This window comes from Malaclemys terrapin, chromosome 12, assembly GCF_027887155.1.
Source record: "Malaclemys terrapin pileata isolate rMalTer1 chromosome 12, rMalTer1.hap1, whole genome shotgun sequence".
NCBI classification, from domain to species: domain Eukaryota; kingdom Metazoa; phylum Chordata; order Testudines; family Emydidae; genus Malaclemys; species Malaclemys terrapin.
This window is the reverse complement of record NC_071516.1, coordinates 7,794,487-7,817,868: the sequence shown is the minus strand read 5'-3', so window position 1 is coordinate 7,817,868 and position 23,382 is coordinate 7,794,487. Positions and strand designations below refer to the sequence as shown.

Here is a 23,382-nt window from a genome sequence, read left to right as displayed (position 1 = left end):
TATCTCCTACTGCCAGCCAGGAGTAGTTGCTACTGCCTCAGAGCTGCATTTAGCAGAGACAGTGTGGGGGTCAGTCACTGATGGAAAAGCACCCCAGGGTGCAAAGAAATTAGCATCCAACCACTCAGTGCTGCGTGGTCTTAGATTGCAAACACACCAAGGCAAGCTCTGTCTTTTTATTATGTGTGTGTACATCAGCTAGCATGATGGGTCACTGGCTTGTAGTTGGGGCCGCTAGGCACTACCGCAGCACCATCAATCAATCAGAATGATTGCTAGAACACAGGGAACTCTTCCCATGCCTACTCCACCCCAACACATCCCCTAGATGAATGAGGGTGGAGTGGATGGCATAGCCATAGCGCTTTAAAATGATCTCAGCTAATCATACTCTTCTTGTCAAGCCAATACGTGGTGGTGATCACTCGATTTAATCATGGATTTCTACATAAAAGTGCATTCTTGTTGGTTGTTATAACCTTAATACACCTCTACCCCGATATAACGCGACCCGATATAACACGAATTCGGATATAACGCGGTAAAGCAGCGCTCCGGGGGGGGGCTGGGGCTGCGCACTCCAGCAGATCAAAGCAAGTTCGATATAATGCGGTTTCACCTATAACGCGGTAAGATTTTTTGGCTCCCGAGGACAGTGTTATATCGGGGTAGAGGTGTACATATTCTTCACAACTCAGAGATAGATGAGACCCAAACTGGGTCTCGTTTATGGCCTGCTGCCATTATAGGTTTTCCCTTCTAGTGAGAGAATGGTATGGTAGGTCTCAAATCAATGAAGGCTACACTCAGAAAGACCTCAAGACTTCTGGAATATGCTGCTCAAACAGTTTCACTTTTGTTTCTACTGCCTGTCCCACCCTTCTCACATTTGTCTCCAGACTTCTTCTCCTTGTCCAGATCTATTTCGTCCCCAGCAATCTTCTATTCATTGAACTTTTTGAAACTTTGCACTTTTAGAGAGAGGTAAGGGATTGACTCTGTGTACACAAATTTGAAGAGGTTGAGGTCTGTTATTTCTCACCTCTATATATCATTTATTTTAAAACATTTTTGCTGTTAACAAGCATGTTATCTCTGGAGACACAAATCCACAGTTTGAGAACTGTAAAACTAAGCATCTCTGATGGTATCTTCTAGACTTAGCACTGAGTCCCATTGGGTAGATAGAAAGATTAACCTAAATAATCTATACAGAAGTCCCTGGAACCCCATAACATTGGGTCCCTAATCCATGAACTATTGGAACTCGTTTACAAAACTTTTCTTAAACATTACATGAATATATTGTCTCATACTATAGAATTAGAATTTGTAATCCCTACTCCATGATGAGATATCTTTGAGCTAGAATGTATCTTTAGCTAGGTTTTTTTCTTCAAAAAGCATTTTATAAAAAAAATCCGATTTAAATTAAAAAAAAAAAAGATTGTTTTGCTTTTTTTTTTTAAATCATTGATTTTTATCCACCCTGATTATGAGTAACAAAGCCCCATGCTCAGCAACCTCTCGCTCTCTCACAAGACCTCCTCCAGACCCTGCGGGAGTGAGTCTCTACTGTGCACAGTTACTCTAGGAATACAAACTGAGTATTTGGGCGTTGTCTTTGAATTCTGTATCAGTAGCATGAACAGAACGCACTGGGGTAGCATTAATAGAACATTGACTTTTCCAGTTTGTTCCTTAACCACTACGCCATCTTCCTGTCAGTGAGGTGTGGAGTAAGATTATTATGCAATGAGAGAGTTTTTCCATCACGCAAAATTCTGGTTAATATAAGAATATAGTAATGCGTAGTGAGATCCTGCTATGCAAATATTTAGCAAAGAGCTGACACTGTATTTATTCTAATCTGAAGAATCACAATGCTTGTATTTAGTTTGTTGCAGGCTTGGTGGTTAGCCAAATAGAGTCTGATATCAAAGGAAAGGTTCCCCTTTTAATGCTGTCTCTCCCTTCATAGCCTGATGCCTTTGCAGCCTTTACCATATGTAAGATCATGTCCTTCCAATGGTAGTAGGACCAGACCAGTCGTGTGCTCCTTTAATATCTTTGAACCACTTTCTCTTTCCTGTTTATTGTTATTCTTGTTTTTATTAAGGCAATTTAGAGCCAAATGCTCAGGTGACATAAATTGTCATAGCTCCATTCTGGCCTTAGTGAATTTAGAGCCCGTGAAAGATGCTGGAGTGACAGCATCAGAATCTTAGTACCGGATCCTCAGAGATATTTAGGCTCCTAACTTCCATTGATTTCAAAGGGAATTAGGCACATAAGTGTCTGTGAGGTTCTGGGTCTTAAGTCCTTTATCTTCAGAGTGAGATGTGCAAAAGCAATGACAATTCAAAGCTCCATACACTGATCTGCCAATGTACCTCAGCTACCATATTGGGCCTAATCCAATGCCCGTTAGTGTCCACAGAAGGATATTGGATCAGACCCATTGTTATGATGGTTTCTAGATGTGGACATCTGTCCATTATAAATTAGATGGAGCAACCCCCCATCCCCAACTCTTTCATGCAGGCCACTGAGCTACTAGCTAGCCATGATATTCAGTCATTACCATATTCATCACCATATGAAACAATGACCTACTAGGAGTCAAAGATTCCATCCCATTACAACGCCCAACCAAACATGTCCATCCTGCTTTGGCGATCATGATAGGCATTGTAAGGGGGGAGGGATAGCTCAGTGGTTTTAGCATTGGCCTGCTAAACCCAGCATTGTAGGTTCAATCCTTGACGGACCCACTTAGGGATTTGGGGCAAAATCAGTTCTTGGTCCTGCTAGTGAAGATAGGGGCTGGACTCAATGACTTTTCAGGGTCCCTTCCAGCTCTATGAAATAGGTATATCTCCATATATTATATTATTACTGATTTGACATAAGAACTGATTCAAAGACCGCTGAAGTCCATGGAAAGTCTGTAATCGACTTCAATGGGGTTTGCACTATGCCCTTAGTTCCTCAGTGGCCATTGCATTGGAAATACCTAAGAGAGAGGTAAGTAGGTAGACTGTTTAAGCAAAATGTTTAATATTTACACAGAAGAGTTTTTCTGATGTTAAACCTCTGTTTGGACAGAGGCTAGCTAACCTTTTTCACAAGATTTCCTTGTTGCTGGTGTCAAAAAGTAATGTCATTATATTTAGCTGTCTCTTAGGGGTTTAATGAAGTTTAAAAACTATTGTGATCCGTAGTTGGAGCACAATATAAGTGCAAAACATCCTTTTATTCTAATTTGATTGTGTTTTACTTTTCAGTAAGATGGCAAGCATCTAGATTAGTCTTTGAAATTCCCATTGTAATTAAACACATTAGGCCAATTCCATCCTTTGTGTAATTCCACTGATTTACATAGCGCTATCCCGGGGATGACTTGGCCCCTAATTTTAAAATATAATGTATATTTTATATGTGGCTTGAACAACTTTTTACCATGCAAACTTGCAGAATGGCAAATTGAGGGAACTGAATACAGTTTCTTCTGAATGATAACAGGTCTAAGCAGAAATGGGAACTTCTAACACTCAAGGGTTTTTTTAATTGATTTTAAAGGAGGTAGGAGGTAATTGTACATGTTGAGAAAACAAGACCCTATTTTGTTTTTTCAAAGGAGATACATAAGGATTTGTTATGGTCTGTCTGAAGAAATTCCTAGCAAAAATATTTTTCTACGTTTCCAGAGATACAATTTCACATTTGTGAAATACATCTCTCTGGACACACTGTGGCAATGAGATAGGACTTTTATTTTGCTAGCAGTCAAGGATATAGAAAAATAAATACAAACTATAGCGGTCTGATAAATGAGCATAGCACCTGATAAAGAAATATAAGGGTTCCCAAAAGTGCTTACCTTTTCTGTTCCTACATATACCCTTCCCAGAAAACTACCTCAAGTCCAAATTTAAAACATTAAGATATTCTAAAAATTGTTGTTTTAAAATTTCTTCCATTTGGGGGGCCACATAGAGACCATGGACTCAACCCTGATTCCTGGTGCAAGTTAGAGCAGGTGCAGGGTTGCTGGAATGGCCCCAGAGGGGTCATTCTGCTGGCCCAGAATTGCTAACGCATAGTGGATTCTTCCCATGCCTAGCACTGCAATACATCCCCTAGATGAATGAGGGTGGAGTGGGTGCCATGGCCCTTTATGCTACCAGGGGATTCCCCTATAACAAGGGAATCCCTAGCAGCCTCCCGAAGGCAGCGTAAGGCCTCTTTGCGCTGCTGAAGTAGATTTACTCTGGAATGAGGATCTGGCTCCTTGAACCCAGATTCTGATTCCATTTACACCAGTGTTGATCCAGAATAACTCCTTTGACATTAGAGTAACCAAGATCAGGGTGTGACCCATTTGGTTGGACTTTTTGTCCCTAAAACCCGAGGGAAAACATTGAAAGAAGTATTTTAGGAGGAGATTTTCAAAGCTACCTAAAAAATCAGAATGACAATGAATGTAAATTAGGCAACTGTGTTCACTAGGCAGCTTTGAATATCTCTGCCTTAATTATTTTTTTAAACAATGCAGTTTTTTAAGTGCAAGTTTTTCTCACACTCCATCACATAGGGGGCCAGATTCTTTCTTCCTTGAGTATTATTTACTTACTGTGAGAAGTTGCATTGACCTTGACTGGACTTCTTGTGTGAATAAATCCTACTCAGGGTGAGTAAGGGTGGCAGAATCAGACCCATAGTTTGTTAGGGAGAAGGAGAGTAGATCAAATTTTGCCCTCCGTTACACCCATCCATGTTCATAATTGAGGGCAGAATTTCTTCCATTGTATTCATCTCCTTTAACACTCTAAAGGCTAAGGGGGCTGGCAAGATACAGACTGGCCCTTTGTGGACAACAATAAAATTTTCTTGAATCATAAATGAAAATCACACGATTGTTTCATGGAAGGCAAGAATCCTTTAAAGGCAGATTTCAGATTTCCAAGTAAACGTATCCTCCAACAGCTGCTATGTAATACTATAATTTCCCATGTGTGAGAGAGAGTGGAGACTATGAACTACAGGCTTTCTCACTACCACACACGGACAACAAACCACTCCGAATTCCAGCAGATGTTTCGCTTTGACAATGAGAATATTATACACTCGTTTCTTCCTCTATCTCAGGAAGAAATACCATTTGGCAGCAATTTGCTGGCTGGCCATGGGAACGAATCATAGATCTGATCAATGGCTCCATGACTTGAAAATGCCCTCTGAGAAGCAGGGAGGTTTACAAGCTATCTGGGTTTGTATCTTTTAAGCCAGCGTTCTAGCCCCTGGAATAAAGTTTGTTTGTTTAAATCATGGATCTGTGTTTGCATACAGTCACTGGTTTATGTGAATTTTAATTTCTTGGAAAGGTTTAACAACACAGCGTCATAATGTGCTGTCTGCTCTCTTCTTTGAAATCAAACGGGAGTTCTGCTACAAAATCGATGGTCTGATTTTTATTAATTTAGACTCAGACGACCATCCGTTAAGAAAGGGCAGCTAGCAGAGGGAGAAAAGGGGCATGCAGGGAAATGAAGACAGGGTACGGCCAAGTCAGAGTGCCTATGTGCAACCCAATGAATGCATAGAGACCACACTTGGGATTTCCAATGTCTCCTGCTTCCAGTCCAGAGTCACTGTAGAAGCCTACAGCTGAGGCAGTCCTGAGGCCAGTCACTGACCAAAAAGCGCCCATTCCTGACCCGCTGTTCAGTGTCTCATGATATGTATTGGCCACACTGTTCTTGTCATCCCACTCCTCTCTTTACTCTACTTCACCCTATGGTATTGTGACCTCCCAAATGTCATGCTCAGTAGTCCCTATTGCTGACTCAGTGCTACTCTGTCACAACTCTCACCCCTAGCTCGGCAGGCTGGAGTTCCTAGTGTCCTTGTGCAATTGCTGCAGCTGTGAATGCAACCTGGGGATTTGATATTTGCATTCGGAGGCTGGAATACACCAGAGGTTCGGATCCTCTCAAAAGCCTAGGGAATAAGACAATTATGCAATATGTAGGGGGGTTTTCAGGATGCAGAATTCTGGTTAATGTAATAATGTGGTGCTGTGCAGCAAGACCGCAGTGTTCAAATTAGCCAAAAGCTGACATAGTATTTCGTGTTAGAGGAAGAATCATAAAGCTTATATTTAGTTTGCTTTTGGGGAGAGTCAAGAAGAGAGTGATGAAAGAAGAAACTGTTTCCTTTCTGCACATTGTTTGGAAAGCAGTGTACTTACAGTAAAAACAGTGTTAAAATAATTTTAAGGAACTGATTTAAGCAAAGCACGACTATTTCAGCTGGACAGCCACTCCTTGTGTACCTGGCGCCACTGCATGGCATGTAAAGATCACACCCTTCCGGCGCTGTTTGAAAGCGAGATAGACCCGAAGAACCCTGCAATCCGATCATCTGATTAACATAACTCAGTCCGTAGGCTTTCATGCAGTGATTCCAGAGTCTAGCCCAACAACTTGTGGTTGAACTAGAGTATCTCTTTTAGAAAGTCATCTAGTCTTGATTTAAAAACTCTCAGCAATGGAGAGTTCATCACAGCCCTTGGTAGTCTGTTCCAAAGGTTAATTGTCCTTTCTGCTAAAAATGTCCATCTTATTTCTTGGTTGAACTTTGTTAACTTTAACTTCCAGCCATTTTGGAATCTTTGGGGGGAAGGGTAGCTCAGTGGTTTGAGCATTGGCCTGCTAAACCCAGGGTTGTGAGTTCAGTCCTTGAGGGGGGGCCATTTGGGGATCTGGGGCAAAATCAGTACTTGGTCCTGCTAGTGAAGGTAGGGGGCTGGACTCAATGACCTTTCAAGGACCCTTCCAGTTCTAGGAGATGGGATATTTCTATTATTTATTATACATAATCTAGTACCTAAAATGCTTTAATCATCTGCTGTGGCTTTTTATGGATATTGGGTGAAATTCACCCTACTTAGAACAATTAAATATGACTTAGCATAAGAGTTTTATGCACAGGGGCAAATTTCCCACACTGTGGTCAGCAGTTCCATAGCTACTAATAGATCCATGTGTATAATTATACATGATAGTTGCTCCTGCGAGGCCGATCATGCAGAGGCAGTGGACTCCAGCTTGAGAGCCAAGAGACTTGGTCCCTGATCTTGCAATGGACTGGATGTGAGCAGACCTCCACTGACGTTTCACCCGGGCACAGAAGTCCATCCACACAGAGTCTGTTACAGGAATGGGGATTGGGTTCCATCCCTGGCTCAGCCACTGTCTTGCCATGTGACTTTGAGCAGGACACTGAACCTCTCCATGCCTTGGTTTCCTTCTCTGTAAAATGGGGTAATAATGCTTCCCCACCTTTCTAAAGCATGTTGAAATCTACAGATGAAAAACCACTATCAGTGTGCTATGTATGATCATCAATTAAAGACAATGGGCGCTTTGCCCACATAAGAGTTTCAAAACTAGGGCCTCCCTGCTGCTAAGATTGTCTCCTCCATCTTCCAAACGGGGCACATTCTAGACAATACTGGGAGGGAGCTTGTGCAGCTGGTGACAGCCCAAGAAGTGGGAGTTCAAGAATGTGATGAAGGGTTGAATGCTGACCACATTTCCCAGGCAGCCAGCGGCCGAAACTTGGAGGAAACTGTGGAGGTCCCAAAGTACATAAATCCTGGCTTTGCTGCATGTACTGAGGACCACAGTAACAAATAATAACAATAGAAGGGGGAAATTAATGTAAAGGAAGAAGACAGAACATGATTCTGCTGTCAGCTATTGTTACCCGGGGTTCTTGCAACGCAAAGCGCTTGGTAACTTTTACTCTGGGCGAGGTGGTGTCAGGAAATAAATCAGGGGAGACACAGCCGTCCGACCGATAGATGGCTGGCACAAACAGGACAACACAAGAGTGCTTTCACTTAAAGCTAAACTTTACTTAGTCTCAAGCACTTACACACGTCCGCAACAGGTTAGTAACACACTCCCAACCCTTGATAATTACCGAAGCTGAGTGTGACTCTCGAGTGGCACAGTGGCAGCCCGTCTGCCAGTGGGGAACACAAGATGCATCCAGAGGGAGAGACCAGTCCTGAAGAGTCCACAGACGAGTCCCACTATCTCAAGCTTTCCCCCCTTATTTATACATTAGTAATAGAATGACATGTCCCTTAAAGAAAACTTGTTAAGCAAGCAGTTCCAATGGTCAAGCAAGAGGTTCCTTCTGATTATTGGTTAACCAGGTGTGGGTTTTTCCAGAGTTTGCAGCCTTGAGACTCCAATAGACATTCCTGGTGCACATCCTGCTCTTCTAAAATGCATCAGCAACTTCAACACAATTCTTATCAGGAAGGACGCGGGGTCAAGCTGCCCTTTCTGTGGCAGCCAAAACTCCCTCCCCTCCTGCCTTGGTCAAGCTGAGTTTGCTACATGGCCACTTTACAGCTTGCTGACTAGGCCGCCTTTAACAATAAGCCATATTGGTTTCAAGCACTTTACTGATTTGCCAAAGTCTCCCTGTACATTCTAGAAAAATATTGGCAGACCTTGACACAATGTCCAGTTCCACTTATAGTCCTAATTTGTGTCCAGTTTACACATCCTGAAAATACCAGTGTTTCTAAAGATCACTAATGAGCTGTTCCTGGATAATCTTGGATTCAAGAAGGACCTGGATCCCTGCCATCTCCAGCCTTCTCTTTTGATGCATGGCTTAATTAATTTTAGATCAGTGGATTTAAAGTCGCCGACCCCAGCCGGTAATTTAACTTTTGATTAGGTCCCATATTTAAAAGAAATTTATACAAAAAAAAAAATCTTGGACCGTCTTGCAATTAGCTTTCTTCTGAGCTAGCAATAATTGTAATTGATAGAACCCATTGGGCTTAATTCAGTGACACCCACATAAATGAGTCACTCCACTGAAGTCAATGCAACAGTAGCAAGATAGTATAAAACCAGTGGAAGTCATAGAAACGTCTGGCCATGTATTTTTGAACAATGAATAAAGCGAACGAATTTGCTGAATGCTTTCATGGTGAACGTATTTCTGACCTTTTCTCTCCAGTGTTGTTATCTTTCTTTTTTAAAAGGGAAAGTGGATTCCAAGATAGACACTGGAATTTAATCATTTCTTATCAGTGTGAAACTTTGCTGCCCTGGAGGAAAGCAATGGAGGTTAAAGATTTGAAAATATGTAACCTAGTGGGAATGACTATTTGTAAGTTTGCTTTTATCTGAGTCTTGTTAAAGACACAGAACATTAAGTATCCAGCAAAAATAAAAAATCAATAGACTTTATCCCAATATTCTGCTTCCATCAGGTGAGTCCCTGTGCATGGAAGTAGTATGCCCACTGTATGGACAAAAAGGTAATCACTTTTGCCTAAGCCACTAATGCAATTTAATGAGCCAGGCTTGTCAAACCACAGCATTCAGGGGCCTGATCTTACTCCAGGATTGGGCCCTACAGGAGATGGCTAATAAATTGTTACTTGTACAAAAAAGTCCTATTCACAAAGAATTTGAAGAAGACTGAAGTTCTTTATCAGTTGTTGCTAAGGTAGCTATCTGGATTAAACTGATGTTTGTAGATGATCTGCAAAGATGCCTGGTAATGATATTTCATTTTATAACGTTGAATTTTTTCAAAAATGTAAACAATGCTAGAGTGTCTACTGAATAGATGCGTACTTTCAGAGCGAGAGAGAGAGAGAGATTTATCTATTTTCTGCTAATCCATGTTTTTTTTTTAAAGTGGTTGGCATATAGTTTTTGGAGTCAGGTTTCTACTTTGGTTAATGAATGTATAGAGAGGGTACAGAAGTGAGAGATATAGTGGTTGGCTTTATTCACAGTTACACTGTGACAACAGTTTGGAAAAGCTGATTTTGAAAGGGTTTATGCTGCAATTTTATTCTGACCAGTGAACTTATCTAGATATGATTAAAGAACCGAACTGCTTGAAAACAATAATACTTAGCTCTTTTTCAGAAATGCATGTGCACAAAAGTCCATGTGCACTGGAGTGCCTAATTTTGCATGGGCAATTATCTTGCAGTACACTCACTTAACATCCAACTGGCCACATTTGAGCACCATTACTGTACAGGATGGTGAGCACAACAATTGAGCACACACTTTTCCATATATTTGCTCAAATTTTTGGGGAGAAAGGCATTAAAAGAGGAATGGTATTAATGGGAGAAGCTTGGGTATTATATTACTGAAGGCCACACTTTACGTTTGAGTAATGTTTTCTCTGCCAGAATGAAAGTTATGCTGTTAAATCTCTTCCTTGAATTGAAACTGTGTGTTGTTAGAGTCTAAGACACCTAGATCCATGCACAGGCACTTGGATAGTTGCATGGATAAACTGAAATAAATAAATACACTCTGAAAATCTGGGTTGATTCATCTTCAATGTGTTTTCAAGTAACTAATTGAAATCCATCAAAACAGCATTATTACATGAAAGTAGTACAAGAAAATAGTATTATTACATGAATGGTGTTAATGATTGCAAAATGCATTGAAGAAGTGCAAAGTGCTCTGTAAGTGCTAAGCTTTATTTATTAATAATATTTTATTTTATTTTATTATGGAGCCTTGCTAAAGTGATCATTTAAGATCAGATCCTACTAGTCTTACACTCATTGAGTAGTCCCTGCTCCTCAAGTGGTGCTATAGACTCCAGTGCAACTAATGAGGGAGGAAGGGACCTCACAATATGAAGCAGAAGATGGGACAATTGTGATCATCCTGTCTGGCCTTGGAATGGAGTAAATTACATTCATACAGAGGGCCAAATCTTGCCCTTCATCACACTTGCACAGCCACAATGAACCACAGTGAGCCTTTGTCAAACTGAGGGGGAGGAAGGAGGTTATCTGAAATATACTATTAGCTTGCAGTTATTAAATGGACTATATTTTCTTGAGGCCAGCTCTTACTCACTGTTTCCCGGACTGATTACGAAGTAAAAGATCTCAGGCCCTTAACCATTTTAGGATAGTGAAATTATTTACAGTGTCACACGTACCAGGGAAGGATCCCAACATAGTCAGTATATTGTACATGTTCTTTTTTCCCCATCTTTTAGCTAAATCAGCACTCTCAGTGCAAAAGCCAGTTCCCAGAAGCATCATGTGGATTTGTGACACTCCTTGGGAGGCTTTGCCGTTCATAAACCAATGAGTGGATTACACTTTATCCATATGGAGTTTATTATCTGTGACAGAAATAATATGGATAATCCTCATAACCCAAGTAATCCATGAAAAATTTAATACATGTTACTAAGATAAATTAACCAGATGGGGCCAGAAGAATTTGGCCTGTTCTTGAGTGATGGATGTGCCTGAGATGCAAAATTTGGGTCAAGATCTGAACTTTCCTAAAGTCTGAGGTGTTTGGGTTTAGGATTTAGGTTGGGCACCATATCGTATCATCAGTTGTTTTAACTGGTTCAGGACACCATGCATAAGAGAACAGGACACAATGACTATCACTCATACACTGTATGAGAAGCATTGAAACCAGTACAGTACCTATTACTCTAATTAACCATATTTTGGGGTTATACATACTCATTGAATGTTTGCTCTATGCATCGTATTTCCCGCTCAGACATATGTTGACTAATACATTTGGAGCCTGCAGCAATGGAGATGTCTATCTCACACAGGAGCAAATACAACTACAGTTTTACTACCTGCGGGAGAACAGGTGAGGGGGAGAGGGTACGGATGTGCAGAACCCATACAGGAGGGGTTGCTATAGAGATCAGCTCTCAGCATGCTGTCATGAAGGTGAATTGACAGCCAGGCAAGGGCAGGCCTGCAGGGGGAAGTAAGTGGTTTTGCAGGTTGGTTGATCCACAGGCCATTATTCCCCCAGGGATAGGCTTTGCTGTTGCTATAAGGCCTGGTCTGACCCACCAAGTAGCTCAGCCACCTGGCTCTGTTTTCCCCAATCTAACCTAAAAGAAAATGATTTGGAGTCATGGGTGCTGCTAGGAAGCCATGGGACCAGGGAGTCATGGATGGACGGTCAGAATCAGTAAGCCTTCCTCACTCATGAAAAAGGGGCTTGGTTTTTATTCAATTACTGAGCAAATATTCCTTACGACACTATGGTGTAACACAATACCTCAGCATCTACCCACATAGCGTAAGCCACTTTCACCGATGGGAAAGCATAAATTGTGAAAGAATGTCATTTGCTACAGTAGGACCCTATAAAAGTCCAACCGCCACAGAGTAAAAAGGAAGATTAACTATTGTTGGGCATGCTGCAGCAAAGAGGATTATGTCAGATGCCAATTATCAGCTAACTCATTACATTCGTCTAACTGAGGTCTGCAACTGAGTTCCAGAGTATTTTTAATTGGTCCTGTGACTTATTGTGCTATATTCAATGCTAATCCAATGAAAACCTTTGCCATTTTCACTATTGATATAATGCCAAATATTTTTTGGAGGGGTGTGGGAGGATCTTTTATTAATCTCATAATCAAATGCAAGCCAAATACTTTTGTGGCTTTGGTGCTTTTGCTAAATTGACCATTCAGGCCTGGCTATACAGAAAGTAAGTTGACAAGAAAGAAAGTTTACAAGCATAGTTTGGCTGTGATCTTTCTGAAAGATGGGTAAATGTATAGTTTACGGATAGTGTAATCAGTATGCAAAGCAATCTGGAAGTATTTAAAATAATCTGGAAATGATCAGCTGAGTCATTAAAAATCGAGATCAGTGAAAAGCGATACTTGTGTGGTGCCTATAAACAGTGACAATTAGGAATTGTATGTAGTTAAATCAAGCTCTTTTTTCTAAAGGCTGTATTCTGTCCTCTGAAGGAGGTGCACTTCCCTATGGAAGTGAACTGCTCCTACTTAATAGCCCTATTTTTAAAATTACTTCCCTAGGTAAAAATTGGTTTGCTGGACATTATATTCAAGCAGTACGGTTTTCCTTCATGCAGCACGTAGGTGCAAATTGAGTCAGTCAGGATATGACTACAAAGGCAGTTAGTGCTGACAGTTTAAAGAATGAAGTTTCTCTGTGTGGGAAAAAAATCAGATAAAACATCCTGTGATGGTCCTCTCTCAGGGGTGGGTCAGTAGGGTAGCATTGCCTAGTGGTCAGGGTGTAGGCCCATGACTTGCAGGGGGGTTGTTGGTAAGGGAGCCCGGGGCCCTCCCATGCCACTAGGCTCCAACCCAAAGCTCTTTGAGGGCTATGCCCCACCCCCACCCACCCCCCGCAATGGTCCCACAGTTGTCATCTGCATTTAGGCGGAGTGAAGGGTGTCCACAAACCACAAGGCAGCTTCAGGCGGCTGTGTGTAGCTCTCTACCGCTCTCGTGCAGCAACTGCAACTTCCTCCTTCAGCGGTATGGCCTACCCACCCTCCTGGGCCAGCTGTGTCCTAGGGCTTTCCCCTGCTGGGGTCATTGAAACAAAATAGAGGGGAATGAACAAAACTCGGAGTGCCTATGAGAGGCAGAGGGAAATGCTTCCCTCTCAAGCTGTCTTAGCAGCAGGGCCTCCCTTTCCTCCGGGAGGGACCTTTGGGCAGTTGTTGTGTGGAGAGATTCTGTCTTGCCCTCAGCTCTCCGCTGCTGGAGCTACAGGGTGCAGGTCTGCTCTCTTCTCTGGTCTGCCCCCAATTGAGCTGCTCCGCTGCCTTTAACTCTTCCCCATTTGGAGCATTTCCTACAGGTGTAGCAGGTGGGGCTGGCTGAGCCCAGAGCAGTTCTTTAACCCCTGCTTGCCCAGGGTGGGGGGTTTGTATACCACGACACACATCCATAGTTTAAGAGTTTATTATCTTTAGATTATTAGGAGCCAGTGTAATGAGAATACCAGAAAAATGAGCTCACAAAAATGATACACTCTGAGAGACTGATTTTTTGTATGGCTTCATGCTAAAATAAACTTCAGTAAAGAAACTGGTGCATAGTATAGACGGTCATCTGAATATATTTTCTAGAGTATAGCCTAGATTCTCTCAAAGCAGTAGCCATGTTTTTACTTTAATGTAGATAGAACGTTGATGCATTTTTATTTATTGCTTCCTGTTCTATATTAAAAGAAGTGAAAATAAATGAAGGGTGATGGCAGTACTAAGGCCACTGGGTAAAAAAAAAAAAAAAAATCACAGATAGCTTTATATTTGTGACATTACCGTTTTATGATGATACTTTTTTTTAAATTAGGCACTGCACTTATATTTCAAAGTTTCTGTGTTAGCACGTGCTAGCAGTAGCCCGGAGGATTTAGAACTGACCATTTTATCTTGGTGAAAATGACTCATGAAATGTGAATACATTCTTAGATTAGCAGCCTGCTGACAGGAGTTCCACTGAGAAGACAAAAAGAATGATTGTTCTCTCTTCTGGTCACAAATCCACACTCCACACTCAGTCCCACAGTAGCTGGACATTCCTGGTAAACAGCTCAGTACAGAAAGTTGCTAGGCACTTTCTGCTGTGATCCAAAAGCACTTAAATTTAACCGTGTGAGTTCTTGAACTACCGAAGACAGGATTGGGGGCCACAGTGCCTAGCAGCTTGCAGGATCAAGCCCCAAATGATCAGCAGTGAAATAGTTAATAACATTGGCATAAGGTCCATACCTCTCATAGTACCATAGGCCTGAATTTTCCAAGGTCAGCATTTGTTTTGGCAGTGTAAAATTGCACACTCAGTATTTGCACCTGTACTCTGTAGCCACAAACTCCTACTTTGCACACAAGTTGGTCCCAGTGGTTTTCTGGATGTCAAATTCTCACTCACACAGACACACAGAGCTGTGAATCTATACCAAGCTGGTGCAGCCAGTATATATAAAGAAATAATCTGTAAGTGTTTCCAGCAAAATGCAGCTTAATACTAATTGGTTTGCCGAGTGCTGCTGCTTTCCTCCTGGGTTAAGGTGATCAGAAAGTGTTTTTGTTTTAAAGGGAAAACAAACAAACAGTTTCGTCTTCTCCTTCACCCCTGTTCTCTGCAAGCCCATGACACTGTTGATACGAGGTTTATTGCAGTCTAAAGGGAAACATTTTTATAGGAGCTTCTTGTGCAAGTGTTGGCAGCATGTCACAGGTTTATCAACAGCCTGACATGCAGGGATTGAAATATGGATGCTTTGAAAATATCCTGCACTAAACAGTATTGAATGGGGTTCCTCACTGTCTCCATATATTATAGTTCAACCAGTGTATTTCACAACCAGTTACGGGGGAAACTGGAGCCACCAAGAGTACCCAGCCCAAGAACCTCTTTGAGAGTAGGCAATCCTCATCAGTAATCAGTTTATAGTTGGTTATCTGTGCCCTCTGGCTGGCTGTAAAATGGCATGTACAGTCTAATGAACTATAGAGAGGACGTCACAGAATAATTGCAGATAGATCTCAGGGCCTGAAATAAAATTGATCCAAGTGTGGAAAGTTCTCATGATAGTTACAACCAGTTTTTAAACAATATCCAAAAAATGAGCACATGGGACCTTTTACAATATGAAATTCATAGTTTCCACATAGCAACTGTTAAAAGTTTCTTAATACAGAACAGGGTTTTGCTGAGCTCACATCTGCGTTGATTACCAGGATAAGCTGTTCCTCTGTTGCTTTACGGCCACTGCAGCTACCAGCGGTTTACAGCTATTCAAATGATATGCCCTCTTCCGCGTCAGAGTCACGTCTTCGAAAAGGACTTTCCTCCACTGCCATGCCTCTGCCCCTCTCCCCAGAGACGATTAAAGAGTGACTCTCTTCACACATTAAAACAAGTACAAATGGTGGAAATGATCAGACGCATGCTGACTGTCACCTTGCAATCCCTCTGCCTTTGCTGCGTCACTGTTCTTTTCCTGTACATTATCTATCAAGGGGAAGCAACTTGGGCCAGATGCTGATTTCACTTACCCCAGTTGTAAACTTAGGGCTTGTCCACACAAGGGACACTGAGGAAAATGAATCTGAATTAACTAAATATATGGCTTTAAAGTGGATTAGTAAAATTGCATGAAACCTCTGTTCAAACTAAACTGAAGTAAGGCCACTGTAATTCTGACTGAACCCACACAGAGGTTTCATGCAGTTTAACTAATCCACTTTAAAGTCACACCTTTAGTGAATTCAGATTAATTTTCCCGAGTGGACAAGTCCTTAAAGTAATTCCACTGCAGCCAATGGAATTAATTCAGATTTACACTGAGAAGAATCCTGTCCTGTGATTCAGAGCCACTGCAGAGGTGCCCCAATGAGACGCACCACTGGCCTGGAAACCATATTTGTCTTCAATAGAGGTGGCACTAGGCCTAAGGAAACCTAACCCCAACCCTCTATTATTGGACTGCCGCCCTTCCCAGGGGCCCAAATAGGAACCACTATTGTTTTACCTTAAATTGCAACCATAGGCTGCTCAAGACAATCTGGTGCCCATAAGCAAAACTTCAGTGTGCTGCCCCCCCGTAATGGTCCCTCGCTCTCCTGCTCGGAGGGAGGCCACTCAGTCCAGTCCTGTCTGGCCAGGACCAGAGTCCGCAGGACAGCCAAGAGCCCACAATAGGGCTGGGCGATCAATAGTCACAGTCAGGCTTTAGCCTGGGTCTGAGCGGCTTTACCTATCAGCCCTTAAATAGAGTCTATAACTGAGCTGGGGGCCTGGGCTTGAGGAGGCTCGGGCAGCCAGCAAACAAACCGTCTACAGGTGCTGGTAACGATGGCTCCTTCTTCAGGTCTAGAGCTTCCCTGCACAGTGTAGGGAGTCAGCCACCCCGGGGTGGAGTGGCAGGAGGACGTGGGCCCACCCTACTCCACTGCATCACAGCCCAGGGCCCTAGCAGGGGCAGGATTGGCTGCCCCTGCATTGGTGGGGATCCAGCCGCAACACGCCGACTGAGCCACGCCGGGCTCTGCAGCCGGCTGCTCCGTGGTTGCCCCTGGGCCACTTCCTGCCTCCCCGGGTTTCGGTACCTGTGACCTCCAGGCCTCTTCCGGCTCCTTCGGGGACACGGCAGCAGGCACTCCGGGCCAGTCCTCGTCGGTGTCTGGGGATCAGGAACAGGCAGGCGTAGGTTCCCCTCCGGGATGCTGCAGAACAGGCAGAGCGTCCTTCGCCTCCGCAGGCTCTGCCCCAACTGTGCTGCAAGGCCGGCCTTTTATACTTCCAGCCACTCCCCGGTGCTTCTGGCGAGAGGGGTGGGGTGATCTAGGCTCCGCCCTCCAAGGGAATTGTAATGGTGCCTTGCTCTCCAATTCGGAGGGAGGCCACTCAGTCTCACTACACCCCCCCTTCATAGGCCTATGGCAGCATATTTGGCCCTGCCGCCCCTCCATCATGATGGAGAAGTGCCAGGTCAAATTTGAGTGAGTGGCATTGCGACCTGGTGCACAGGGTCACAGTGCCATTCAAATCTGCCACCCTAAGCAGCTGCCTAGTTTGGCTATAGCTAGAGCGTCTCCCTGATTGCAACTGCTTAAGCCACTGTACTGAGGATATCTGCTATCGTCCCCTTTCTGCCAGTTCTAGTATAATACCTGTTCACTTTAACCATCAGTGGGACACCTGGGGCTAGTGCTTATATGGCCTAGCAACTGAAGCACCTTTAACACTTGCCTCTAAGTCATGGTACACCTGGTGCACTGCCTTAGAGGTCTGGCATACCACAGCACTGAGCAGCTGTAATACTTGCACCTTGGTGAGGGGGGTTGGATTGTTATGGCTGGTCCACCTGTCAGGTCTTGCATCATAACGAGTATTATTTATTATCTCTATTATCGTAGTGCCTAGGGACTCTACGATAGGCTCTGGGCCCTATTGTGGTCAGTCCTGTACAGATGAGTAACAAGGAGGACAGTCTCTGACCCAAGGAGCACGCCACCTACATGGCAGACAGGACAAAACAGGTGGACAAAACAGACAAATAGGCTGGGCATGGTCTGAGTTTGGTTCTATACATTGCAGCATCTGTGCTGAACATTTTCAGAATGACTAGCAGCTGCATTCTGCCCTCAGAGTCCATGGAAGTTGCACATGTGGATCTGAGAAGAGAATTTGTCCCAATATCCCCTGGCATGAGACACACTGAGATACACTTTCAGCATAAACTGTTCTAGTAATAAGGGAAGAGGGAGACATTGCTGCTGAATTAACGTAGAATCCCCTTGCTTTTGTAAGAATGTTATGTTGCCTGTGACTATCATTTAATGTACAGTGGGTTTTCTTATTCCTTTTTCAAGGTGATTCTGCATATTTCAGTCCATTGGCGGGATTAGGCTTTGGGTAAATCTGAAGTCCTCACTGCAGCTTGAGTGTTTTGCTAAACTTGGAGGGAGAATTGGTTCAGAAATGAAGGTTTGGTACAGCAATCAGTGAGAATGGTGAACTGCCTGACACGTCATGTTTGCTAACGTCTTCTGATGTTCTTGTCACAGAATGAAGTGGTCCGGAACCTGACATTCACCCTCTGCCTGCTTACAACTGGCCACAAATTGCAATAAACTGGGAGCCAAATTGTGTCTGCACCGGGTAAAAGATCCTCAGCCAGAAACAGCCAAACAAGCCTTTGGTTGCCCATTGATGGAAATGTCTTATAATTCGACAGGAGAAAATGAATTCAATTCCCCCCAGAATTTAACTGTACCCAGCGCATCCACTCCAGCTGAGAACAGCATAAAGGAGCCTTGTACCACACCACTGAGCAATGATACTTTATATTCCAACACAAACAGCCCTTCAGATTCTTGTGTGAAACCTCTCTGCGATGCAGCATCCGAAAAGAAAAGCCAGTGCAACGAAGGAGTTAAATATGTCTCCTCCGAAGGAGTCAAGTGTGGGTGGGGGGCTTTCACGCCTGCTTGTTTACAGTTCTTCAACACACCTAAGGGCGTCTTGTTATTCCTCTGTGTGGCTTCTTTTTTGCAAGGGATGATAGTGAACGGCTTCATTAATACAGTCATCACCTCAATAGAACGGCGCTTTGACCTGCACAGCTACCAGAGCGGACTGATTGCAAGCTCTTATGACATAGCGGCATGTGGCTGCTTGACGTTTGTCAGTTACTTTGGGGGCAATGGGCATAAACCGCGGTGGCTGGGATGGGGAGTGCTCATTATGGGAGTCGGCTCCATTGTCTTTGCATTGCCCCACTTCACCACTAGCCAGTATGAAGTACACCTGCCAAAAGAGAACGGCATGTGCTCTTCCAACCAGAGCATGCCATGTGCGGAAAGCGTCTCGATCCTCTCAAACTACAGATTTGTCTTCATGCTCGGGCAGTTCCTGCATGGTATTGGAGCGACACCACTCTACACTCTTGGAGTGACCTATTTAGATGAAAACGTCAAGTCTAATTATTCCCCTGTGTATATTGGTAAGTCAAGTAGCCTACTGAGGAAAAGCCTTCTGTTCTCTTCAGTCATGTTGGCTGAAGAGAAATCAAATGCGTCTGTGCTGGCCCGGAATGTAAAGTGCTGGAGGAGCTCACCAGGGGTAATCCAAGTCATTTGTTCCAAATATCACAAGAGATGAAAATAGGAGAGGGGAAGCAACAGGCTGGAAGATTTTGAGTTTTCCCTCCAGTGATTTACAGGCAAGAAGAATGTTGTGAGTTGCCTGAATATTACAGCAACTAGATGCATTACTTTAAATCTCCAGGTTCATCCCCCCCCCCTCCTCTCTACCCCCATATATATCTGAACATTGCAGAGCTCTGACATCTGACCAAGTATATGAATTTCAGGTCTGACCTCAGCTTCTACACTTAGAACACAATCCACTGGTTCTTTGTCCTTCCCCAAACCATGCGATAATATCCTCAAGATCGCATTTCTCCTTTTAGTGCTACAGCATGAGAAGGGCATTGATAATAATAAAGATCCTCTTCTATGCATGGCTAATCATATGGCAACGGCAAAAGACCTCTAATATAAATTGCTGTGATAGGGAATATGTTCACTAAGGGCCTAATCTGGAGTCAATTGAAAGACTCCAGTTGGCTTTGGATAGACCTGTGGGCCTGAGCTGTAATACCGGAGGGCTGTGGAGATAGAGGAAGAAACCACAAGGGTCTGTTCAGGTCAGTGGTCCATGTCACTATTCTGATGGCAGTGATGGGTGGAGCAAAACATAGGCTCCAATCATGCAGTCACTACCATGCAAGTTGCTTGCCATGGTCAGTAGTGAGACAACAGGCGTATTCCCAGTAGCAAGCATTATGCCCAGTAGTCCGTGCTAACAGGATCAAGCCCTTGACTGGTAAATAATAAAAAAAGTTGACTCCAAATTATATAGTAGTTTTTCTGCTGAAACCAGTTTAGGCTCCCATCTGACAAACACATGCACGTGCATTGCCTCCAAGGATACTTGGACTAGTCCCAAATACATGATTGTCCATCTGCCTATGTCACAACCATGGGAGGAATAAATGGAAATGGTGTGACTCAGACTATACGCCCATGCAAGTCTGTGCGAACCAGGTCTGCGTGCCTGCTTCCTCTTTTGCTGGAGCATGTGGGGAGGGAGGGTCAGGAAGGAGGCAGACTCACAGTTCCTCCCTCTACTTACGGAGACAGTATGCGGAGTGTCATGATTTGCTGCTGGTAAAGACGTGCAGGAAATTACTGACTTCCCTGAGTGACAGAAGCAGGGGGTGGATCTTGTTATTCTTTTTACCACCCAGAGAGCTTGTATTTAATAACAACCAATATATGTTCATCTAAATGTTACCTGGCACCGCTGTGAGAACCTGCTCTAAACTACAGCCAGCCAGGCTCTTCTGCCCCCTACAGTCCAGAATCCCGCCTTGCAAAATGAAGGAGGATCTTTGCTGGCTGCAGTCCACAGCCTCCACAGCACTGACCGTTGCCCCACAGCGGAAGGGAGCTGAGACACCAGAGCTGTGTGTGTGAGTCCAGAGCTGTAACTACCCATTTTAGTGCCCAGGGTGAGCAAGCGTATTTGCTGCCACTTTTTTTTTCAGCATTTGTCCGGTCCATTTTTCTGCCCCTGCGGTTTTGCCCCCGGGGCAGCTGTCCTGCTCACCTCACTGTGGTTACGGCCCTGTGTGAGGCACGCTTCCTTCCAGAGCTGCACTTGAGACCATGGCACTTTCATACCACTCCCTTGCCCAGTGCCTACTGTCACCCTAGGATTTTTTGCACCGTTTCATTTGAGGGCTAGTTTAAAGAAAGAGCAGAGTCAGGGCTTTCAGTGAAATGCAAAGGATTCTGTAACACTGATTGTTTTCTTTTTCAGCTATTTTCTACACTGCTGCAATTCTTGGGCCCGCAGCAGGTTATCTGGTAGGAGGAATGTTTCTAAATATTTATACTCATATAGGCAAACAGTAAGTTGGTAAAAATAATCTTGTTCCTTTTCCTTTATGCTGTGCAGTTCCTTTAAAAAAATGAAATGAAACCTTTGAAGACGATGGGTAGTTTTCCATTTAAGTTGCTAAAGGGGTTTTGTCCAGCAGTGAATTTGTAAGTGGGCTGTGTGTGGGTATGAAACCAGAAAGATGGGTTTTCATTAATGGAAAAGAATGATTCACAAGCCTTATTTTTCTAAATCCATCAGCTTTGTGGTTTGTCATGTGCTGGAGCTGAGCTGTGGTGAGCAAGAGGATTTCTTGAATGAGTTCCCCTGTGTATGCACCATGTCACCTTTTCCAGTATGCCTCACAATGATTCTGCAGTGCCACCTAGTCACTCTTTGGTTTACTGGGGGGAGTTTCTTTTTCATTTGCAGCAAATGAATGATCCTTGCAAAAGTGTTTTAAGCCTGGCCTGTCATTTTGCTGTGACATTTGGTAGATTAGTGGACAGGATCATTTTGTTTTGTTGTTTCTTTCGGCAACGAGCCTTGTAGCAGAAGATTGATCTGCTATTGAACGCAGGCCTGGGTGACAAAAATAGAAATGAAAATGGAACCCGGAACGGATGAGAGCTCAGAGATAAATACAGTGTTAAACAACTCTCTTTTCAGGCTCATTGTCATGAATGATCCGTTATAGTTGCCAATAGGGCTGTGGGTCTGAAAGGAAGAATGGTCCAGTGGTTAGGGTGCTGGCCTAGAACTTGGGAAACCTGGATTCAATTGCCTGCTCTGCCATGGCCTTCCTGTGTGACCTTGGGCAAGTCACTTAGTCTCTTTGTGCCTCAGTTTCCCACCCATGGAATGAAGATGATAGTACTCCCCTATCTGACAGGGGTGTGGTCAGGATAAAGACATTAAAGATTATAAAGTGCTGAGATTAGGGTGGCCAGATGTCTCGATACTATCGGGACCATCCCAATATTAGGGGCTTTGTCTTATATAGGAAACTAAACCCCCCCAAAGTGTCCTGATTTTTCACACTTGCTATCTGGTCACCCTAGCTGAGGTACTACAGTAGCAGGGGCCATATAAGTACCAATAACAAATTGTGTTGGCCAAGATGGGGGGGTGGCTTACAGTAGCAAGCTCACATTTGAGCATTAGCGTAGGTAGCCAGGTGTAAAAATACCTTGTTTATTCATTCAGAAGCCTGCTTGTATGCACAAATCGTAGAGGCACCACATCAGAGCCCTGGTTGCAATGGTTTCAGCACCTCCAGCTCCCAGTTTTGCACCCAAAAGAAGCAGCCAGATTTTCAGCAGAGCTCAGCTCCCATTTCGGCATCTAAATGAAACAGGCAGATTTTCAGAAGTGCTCCCAGCCGCTCTTGTTGCCAAAGTGGTGGGTTCTCCATAGGTCTCAGTGGGACCTGTAGAGTGCTGGGCACGTTTCGAATTCAGCTCGTTTTGCTCAGCTGCCGAGACAAGAGCTGGGCTCTCTGTCAAATCCGACCTCAACTGCTGAGCGCTTTTGAGTTTGTCTGATGTTATATTCTCAGTTACGTTTTGTGCTGTTTCCACACGCATTGATCAGATTTTCAGCTCTTTGGTTACATACAGAAAGGGGTGGAAAATGCTGCAGTACTTCACTTCCCCTTTGATTCCAATCATGAAACCCAAGCACTAAATTTACTCTGCTGCTCTCTCATGTGATAAGACACCCCGCTGGCAAACCGCGTAGGTGTTTGGAACATCTGAGCTTGGAGCGGCTTTGAAGCGGCAGTCACAGAGGTTGTGTCGCCGATGGAACTCACCTGTGCCAGCCTTTGAATTTGCCTTTAGTTCGGAAGGATGATTTGTGCAGTTTGTTTGCGAATAAAGAGCCCTTTGGCAGAGTTTCTATTGCACAGTTAGATGAGGGTTCTGAATACTCAGGCTTGTTCAGCCTTTTGTACTGGGTTTTGTTATGATTGACTTACAGGAGAATGCCAAGGGCTGACAGTACTTTTCACACTGCTATTGAGCACTGACTCCAGGCTGGGAACACCCAGCCACATGTCGTTTTTCTTGCCAC

At 43.7% G+C, this 23,382-nt stretch overlaps 1 protein-coding gene across 2 annotated transcripts in view; it reads left to right on the top strand.

Annotated features, from left to right (window-relative positions):
- Window positions 1-23,382, top strand: part of SLCO4A1 (solute carrier organic anion transporter family member 4A1) — a 47,599-nt gene that overhangs the window by 5,049 nt on the left and 19,168 nt on the right. Inside the window, exons 3-4 of one of the 2 annotated variants that reach the window (XM_054045619.1) lie at window positions 18,429-19,366; window positions 21,250-21,340. In XM_054045619.1, coding sequence (XP_053901594.1) covers window positions 18,574-19,366; window positions 21,250-21,340 — 884 coding nt within the window. In that variant the 5' untranslated portion in view covers window positions 18,429-18,573. The other variant, XM_054045621.1, reaches the window with a different exon arrangement.